This window comes from Parus major, chromosome 3 (assembly GCF_001522545.3).
Source record: "Parus major isolate Abel chromosome 3, Parus_major1.1, whole genome shotgun sequence".
NCBI lineage: Eukaryota > Metazoa > Chordata > Aves > Passeriformes > Paridae > Parus > Parus major.
In genome coordinates, this window is record NC_031770.1 from 370085 (window position 1) to 378089 (window position 8005).

At 50.5% G+C, this 8005-nt stretch overlaps 1 protein-coding gene and 1 long non-coding RNA gene across 2 annotated transcripts in view; both read right to left on the bottom strand.

The window, feature by feature from the left end:
• Window positions 1-343: 343 nt before the first annotated feature.
• LOC107201328 lies at window positions 344-3401 on the bottom strand. Its single transcript, XR_001520116.2, has 2 exons — window positions 3197-3401; window positions 344-3137 (listed from the first exon to the last, which is right to left on the bottom strand). It is a non-coding gene; the product is annotated as an uncharacterized LOC107201328 (long non-coding RNA).
• A 960-nt stretch (window positions 3402-4361) lies between these two features.
• Window positions 4362-8005, bottom strand: part of CRNKL1 (crooked neck pre-mRNA splicing factor 1) — a 10615-nt gene continuing 6971 nt past the window's right edge. The window contains exons 11-14 of the mRNA XM_015622326.2: window positions 6700-6939; window positions 6338-6439; window positions 5611-5859; window positions 4362-5423 (exon numbers count right to left, since the gene is read on the bottom strand). Coding sequence (XP_015477812.1) covers window positions 5253-5423; window positions 5611-5859; window positions 6338-6439; window positions 6700-6939 — 762 coding nt within the window. The 3' untranslated portion in view covers window positions 4362-5252. The remainder of the gene's footprint in view (window positions 5424-5610; window positions 5860-6337; window positions 6440-6699; window positions 6940-8005) is intronic.

An 8005-nucleotide genomic window follows, 5' to 3' on the forward strand; every position in this document is an offset into this window, starting at 1 on the left:
CTCCTTTTGCCCTCAGTGTTCTCCTTTCAGCACCAGCCATTAATTCATGGCAAAATTAAATGGGTCTCAGTTACAGAACGATTTCTATGGGAAGGAGTTCTCTGTTTTCCAAGGGCATTTTGGGAGAGCAGTGGCCAGCAGTGGCCAGCAGTGGCCAGCCCAACAACATCTGCTCTAAATAAGACATTTCATCGATAGCACACACACAGGGCTGGAACACAGAGGGATGGATTGAACCATAACTCAATAATTCCCATAAAGAACAAATGCAGCCAACTCACACTGGAGCAATAATCAGGCATTCAGTGAAATCGCCCCTAAATAATTCTGTAACTCAGGAACATTTTAATTTTTTCCCCTCTTTTTAATTTTGTAGTTGCCCTTGTTTTCTCCATTTATTATTGGTTTTCACTTTATGATTCCCTGAGCCTTCCACAGAAGGAATGCTTGATCACTTCTTCTAAAAACCACCGATAAGAAAATTAAATCCCTTAGGCATCACTGCCCAGGGTAGTTGCATAACAAACTGAGTATATATAGAAATTGCTTTCCAAGTGTTTACATAAGAGCTTGGAATAACACAGATGTAAAATAAAAAATCCAACTCAATTTACAAACCAGCCCTGCAGTGCTTCTGTGTCTGATAACGTGGAGCGAGCGAATCAGCTTACCAGTGGTGCACAGGGAATATTAGTCTGGTGCTCTTTACATAACTGGGAAAGAAAGATTAAAATGGGGCAGACAAGTGTGCATAAAAGGGTGATTTGCTTATCCTGGAGAAGATCCTCTGTCTGGCCAGAGAAACTGGCACAGAAGTTCATGCTTTAAGATACTCCAAGCTGTCCAAAATCTCCTCTGGTCTCTTCGTGCAAGCTGATGCCTGTTCTGAGACCACAACTCCACAGACAAACTCTGCTCGACAGTCTCAGTCACAGCACCCAACAAGGAAACCCAGGTTTGTTTTACCAACCTCTTTCAAGACTGAGCAGCACAATCATTTATCTCCAAAATGTTCCCGTCCTTCCAGTTCTGGGCCTTGGAGCATCATGCAGGGCACCAAGCATGTCAGTCCAACCAAATGTAAAATCCTCTTGTGAATGAGATGGCTCCTCTCTTTAGGCTTTGAGCCCAGCCTGAGGGTCCTGTGCACACTCCCAAAGGAGAGCAGCACTCACCGGTGCTGGTTTTAACTAAGCTGCACCTTGGGCACGTTGTGTTGATGTCACCCAAACCTCAACCCTCTAAAGCCCAGCTTTCCTTCTGCTGATCTCCCCCTCTGCAGCATCTGGATCCAAATAGGATAGAATAGAATTCAGAATTTGATAGAATTTAATTTATTTCCTTCTGGACAGCAATGGAACAAACGGGCCTGTGGAGATCAGTTCAGCCTTCTATTACTGTGCATGCATTAAACATTAGAACTGCCATACTCCTCCTGGTAGGGACATGAAAAATGCACAGAACATTCCCCATTTGAATTTCATCATTGTCCATAATGCTCTCAAAGGTTTCTGCTCTTTTCAGATGTCCCCCTGTCGCTTTCCTGAGCAGCCTCATAGAGCTCTCCCTCTCCCCTTTCTTCCTGCCTGCTTCTCGGTGGGTACAAACCAGACAGGTTCCACCACTCCCAAAAGGGAAGAATGAACATTGTGGGCAGAGCTGACCTCAGCTGAGCACCACCTGGCCATTCAGGGACAGAGCAGAGACATCTGCTGCAGCCTCTGGCTCCGTGCAGCTCCCACCCCACAGCTGCTGCCTCTCCCCATGAAAATCAGAATTTTCCAGTGCCTACACCTGACTCCCAAAAGGCATTCTCTGGACCCACTTCACAGAGCAATGCTGGGAACCGCAAAGCTGCTGCAGACCATTAACACAGATCTTACATTTTCTGTGACATCCTTTTTTTTTTTTGCCTGGAGCAAAAAGAAATCTCTGATTGAGCCCTCTCTGGAGGATGACTTCTTGGGAATTCTCCCCCAGCCACAACAAGGGCACTACTCCAAGCCATGCTATCCTGAATTCTGCCTCTTCCAGTGTTACATGTTTAACCAATTTGCTCACATTCCCATGAAACAGCTCGGAGTTTTCCCCATTTCAGCTCAAGGGAAGGTTTCAGCTGGGGTGCCTCCTGCAGCCTCACTGCTGAGCCTCTCCTCTTTCCCTGGACAGGAGGAGTCCTCGTGTCCACCAGGGATTTCTCCACCCCGTGCCTGTGGCACAGGTAGGAGGAAACAGCTCAAGTTGCCCTCTGGCCACCAAGGAGGGCTCCAGAGGGACAGAAACCCTCAGCCCCCACCAGCACTGGGGAAGGATATTTTCCATATGTGGTGCTCGGATTCATCTCACTTCTGAGCTCTTGTAGCAGCAGCTGAACCATCCACTAACAGCACACAACTTCCAGGCACAGAAAGCATTTATCTTCCTTCAAGTGCAGCATTTTATTGACTGATGGAATCTACAGAAGGGGAACGAACACAAACACTTTAAATCCTGCACCAAGAAGGGTATTTTTTTGTAAAAACAGGTGAAAAGGCAGCTTCACAAAATACACTGTGCAGAACAGAGTCAAGAAATAAAAAACAAGCTCCCTAAAGCCCAAGGGAGTTTGCAGCCTGTGAACTCACTGGTTTCCAGACCCCAACACAGCAGCAGCAGCTGTTGCTCACTTGGTGGGAGACAGGGACAGTTTAAGTTGTGCCACACAAGCTCCAGAGCATAAAACCTGTTTACTCCACACTTAATGATGGAGTCAGCCCTCTCTTAAACAAGCAGTTCCATGAACAAATGTGGTTTGAAATAGCTGTCCCAGAATAAAGGCATCCTAAGTCCCAGCATCTTTTCCATTGCCCACCCCTGGACCCTCCTCTGCCAGGCAGGAGTTGACTGATCACCTTTCCACTGCACAGTTCCACGTTCCCTGTTCCCTCTTCCACATGAAAACCCGATTTTTGCAAGATCTAAAAGCATGCCATACTCCCAAAGCCCCTGATGTATCACCCTGCACCTTGGGGTGCTGTTTCTCCAGAGGGGCGTCCCCCTTCTCCTCTCTGCTTCCAGCAGGAGTGTTTCTCTTCCAGCAGGGCTGCTGATCAATCCAGGCACGAGCCAGGAGGGCACTGGGGCTCCATAACCTCAACCTGAGAGCCCACAGCTCTGTGGGAGCGAGGTGTGGACACTGGGGCTCCATAACCTCAACCTGAGAGCCCACAGCTCTGGGAGGACACAAACCCTCTGGGCAGGAACATCTCAGCTCCTGCTGCAGAGCACGAGCTCAGAGAGGACAGAGGCTGCTGGGGGTCAGGGCACAAAGCACTGACAGAACCCCAGGGTGGGTTGGGTGGGAAGGGGCCTCAAAGCCCATCCCATCCCACCCCAGCCATGGCAGGGACACCTCCCACTGTCCCAGGCTGCTCCAAACCCCATCCAGCCCTGCCTTGGGCACTGCCAGGGATCCAGGGGCAGCCCCAGCTGCTCTGGGCACCCTGTGCCAGGGCCTGCCCACCCTGCCAGGGAACAATTCCTTCCTTCTTCAGTTCAGCAGTGTAAAATCTGAGTGAGGGAAAACTATTGCTGCAGATCCCTGGAAAACTGAGCCCCAGTGCTGGGCTTGGCTTCCCCATTTTGGAAGTGTGCAGAAGATGAATGCTGAAATTGTTCAAGAGGCACTTCAGGTCCATGCTTGGTGGAACAGAGGCCCAGTCTGGCCAGGTGCTGCTGCAGAGTGTGGCATGTGGGAACGTGGCTGTGGCAGGAGAAACCTGTCCACCTCTGTCTCACTGGTGCTCCCAAGGGGGAACAGTTTCACTCCTGCAAGTGCTGTGATCAGGGTGTCAGTCCAGATCACTCCTCACAGGAGTTTCAGGCTTTGAAAAGGCAAAGAAATTCCCAAATCCTGTTCTTACAAACAACCACCCCACAATAATCAACCAAAAAACTGAAAATCCAAAAGTCTGGCTGTTTAACTCGGAGAAACAATGGTTCTTCCCCTGCCAGACCCTGTGCCTGTGGCCCTGCTGCTTCCTGGAGAACTGCTAAAGCTCTCTTTGCAGACACAGACAAGCTGCTCACCTGAGCCCCTGCTGACAACTCACTGTTGGCCTTATCAGGAGAGAAAATATCTCCAGCTGACATAGTGTGCAGGAAAGCTGGCAAAAAAAGAGGCAAAGCCCCATCTTCAAAAAAGGAAGGATTTCCTGAGACAATGCAGTGCTCAGAGAATGAAACAATACAACAGCAAAGAAACAAACAAACCTCTCCCCACACACAAAATAAAAACCACACAAAAAATCTCACCAAAATATACACAAGACAACAGTCTTACCACCTCTGAAAACTCTGCAACAAACTCAATGAAATCAAAATTAAATTGAATGAAATTTAATTGAATAGAATGAAATGAAATGGAGAAACAGAGATAGGGAGTAGGAGAGAGGGAAACATCAAAAGAAAGTGTGAAAAGCAGCGAGGCACAGAGCACCAAGGGACTGAAAGGAGGAGAGTAGAAATGAGATTTACAGCCCAGTGGGGTGCAGGTCAGCAGAAACACTCAGGGATGAGCGGCCAGGGGAGGAGAGGCACATGTTCCTGCAGGCTCAGCTGGGGCAGGAAAAGGCTGCTCTGGCCAGAGTGGTGCCCAGCCCAGAGCAGTGCCACAGCCCTGCTGGTGTCTGCCAGGACATGGAAGTGCTCAAACACTGACTGAGTGTGTGCTACTGATGTCTACAGCTTTGTCCTCTAGGCCCTACTCTCACTGTATTGAACTCCTAGCAGTGTCTAGGAGCTTTCTGGGATAAAAGTATCCTTGCACAGGAAGTTGACCAGGTTGTGGTCAACAGTTTTTTGTTTCCAACTACTCTCCTACCCTTATATTTAAGAGAATTACTGGAAAATTCACCAGGGATGATGGCTGGAGACCTCTCTCACTGACAGCAGGTCTGCTGCCCTGGCACACGAATGCCCTTGAGCAGTGCTGGGGTAGGCTGGGGGAGCCTTGGACCTGTGGTAAAAGTGAACTCAGCAGCCAGTTCTCCCCGTTTTCCTGTCCCTGGTGACAGCTGCAGACCCCTGCACTGCTCCCAGGACCTCTCCTTTAGGTGATGGACACCCACAGGACTGTTCAAGGGAATCGACCCCGAGGCGGCTCACCAAATCCATCTCACATCAGTAATGCCAAAACTCTCCAAACACATTCATTTATCACCAAGGAAAATACTGTACAATGGCCCAGGGAAGGGATGGGAAGAGGCAAGGCATTAGGTCTGGCTTTCATCAATGTCCTTGTCAGGATCCACGGCCGCAGCTTCGCTCTCCTGCTGCTGCTGCTTCTTCCAGAGCTTTGCCATGGCCAGGAGTTTGAGGTTGGGCTGATTGGCAGTGTCCTCTGGGAAAATATAATCATAGTACTCCTCCCATCCAGCATCAGACTAGAGAGAGAAACACCACAAAGCCAGTTTAATTTGCATGTCAGCTATCAGGAGGTGCTGCTAATAACAAATTGGAGAAAGAACAGAAAATGAAAGCCCGTGTTTGCCATCCCCTGCCCAGAGCTGACTCCATAAAGCACAAAGGCACTGAGGGCTCACAGCCACCACTGCCAGCGCTTTTCCTTACCCCATCTTCGGCCTGCAGCTTCCTCCTCTTCTTTATCTTCTCAGGCATCAGTTTATCTATCCTCTCCTTGGTGGCATCGGTGCCGAACTCGTCCTCGAAGCTCCTCCAGGACTCGAGCAGCATGACCCTCTCCTCCTTCTCCTCGCAGCCGCGCATGGCCTTGTTGGCCTCCTCGTAGACCTGGCGGCAGCGCGGCAGCCGCTCCTCGCGCCCCGCCGCCAGCTCGAACTGCGCCAGGCTGATCCACACCTGCGGGCACAGCGCAGCTCCAGCCTCTGCTCCGCGCCTCCATGGCCAGGGAACAGGCTGCAAACAGCTCAGCGGCACAAAAGGGCAAACGCCAACGGCAGCAGGTGCCCAGAAAACCCCCTGGCTCCTCAGGAGTGAGGTCTCCCCGCCTCAGCGGGACACAACATCCACGTCACACACGTGGATCGAGGCGTGAGAAATCTGTGAGCTTAGTTTAGCTAGAAAATCACAGTTTTCCTGGCACTGTTTCAGCAACCAAGATCCCACAGCTGCTCAGCAAGGAGAGCTGCTCAGAACAGCCCCTCTCACCTGAGACAGGCCTGCTGGTGTACAGAGCTCAGGAACTTCCCTCCCCCCTTCAGAGCAGGGGCACAGGCCTGACCCTGAGCTGGGCTGGGCCAAGGCAGCCCAGGCTTCCCCTGCCTGCCCCGGGCCAGGGTCAGGCCCAGCTCTGTGTCCTGGGTGCCCACACACACACCTTGACGTGCTGTGTGCGCTGCAGCAGCCGCCGGTAAAGGTTCCTGGTCTTCTCGTACTCCTCCTGCTCAATCTCAAAGTCAATGTAGGATTTCCAAAGCACCTGCAACAGAGAAGCCCCTCATCACTTCATCCTGAGCACGCTGGGAGGGGAAGAGAAGGAACAAAGGTGGAATTTCCCTGAGAAAAGGTTCAGGGATCAGGGTGCTCACCAGTGGCATGGGCACTAGGGCTGAGCAGCACCAAACCTGGTGCCCATCAGGCATTCAGCTTCCAGCTCCCGTTTTATCTGGTGGGTTATTCCCGTGCTCATCAGGCACACTGTGCAGTGAAGCCCTGCAGGCAGGCAGTCCCCCCGCTCACCTCGGGCATGTCCAGCCGCGGCTGGCCGATAGCCAGCTCGTAGATGGCGCGGGCGCGGTCGATGTCCCCCAGGATGGTCTCCAGCTCAGCAAACTTGATCCAGGACGTGCAGTTTTCTGGAGCAAACTCCAGGAATTTCTCATACAGCTTCCGGCAACGGTCAAACTCACGCAGCTGTAGCTCCAGCTCAATGTAACCTTTAAACAGTTTGTTTTTTGGACATTTACCTATGGATGTCCCCTGTTACGCAAAAACAAACAAACAAACAAACAAACCCTCAATGATCTTGCAGTAAAATAAAACCCCACTCGATTTTCTGAGTGTTTGAACCACAACTCATTGTTTTGCACTGTTGATTCAGCCTGTTCAGGGCCAGTAGCAAATTCAAGCCGTGTTTGCAGAACAAATGTGCATCTGTAAACACCGAGAGCCCGGCAAGCAGAAACATCTGTCACTTGTCCTTGTTTCACACGACATGGGCTCCCCACAGAGTGGAACCTACCCTGGTTCATCAGCTGAGCACCTGAAGGAAGCACAGTGCCACTCTGCACCAGCCTGCCAGGTAAGCAGCTCCCAAGCATCCCATAAAACAAATGATACCAAACAAACAAACAAACAAACAGACTGTGGCCCCACACTGCTCCTCCTGGCACAGAGAACAGCTGCCCACCCCGGCCTCTTGGCTGCCAGCAATGGACAGGTGGAGAATAATGTCTTTACAAAGTGTTTTCTTTCTGATACACCTCAGTCTCTGAAGAAAACTGCCTGTCCTGAGCCAAGCTGTGAGAGGCAAATGGGAGAATCTGGATTCTCAGTTTGGGAATCTCTTACAGCAAGAGTTCAGAATGGGCATACCTGAGACAGGCTGTAGTGAACTTGGCCTTGGAGTCACTTCTAGAGACAAGTATTGTTTACTAAGCAATGTGGGTTTTGCTCCCTCAAGCCAGTGTGAGGTAATTTGTGATGGAATTCCCTACCCACAGTTCTCCTGCACATTGTTCCTACGTGTTTAATACCTTGGAATTTATTAAAAATGCAGGAAACCACTACTTGGGACTATCAGTTTGGTCACTGTTATGGCCCTCCACAGATGCCACTGGTATTTCAGAATATGCTCAGTTCTTCTCCATGTGTCCTCCATCACTGTTTGAGTGGAAACCCCATCAGCTTGCTCTTCAAAGTCAAACCACCTCAACTGCTACCAACACTGCCTTTCTCTCAAAATGCCTGATGCAATCCTTAGCTTACTAATAATACACGACAGGAAAGGAAAAGGGAGAAGGGAGAAGGGAAAAGGGAGAAGGGA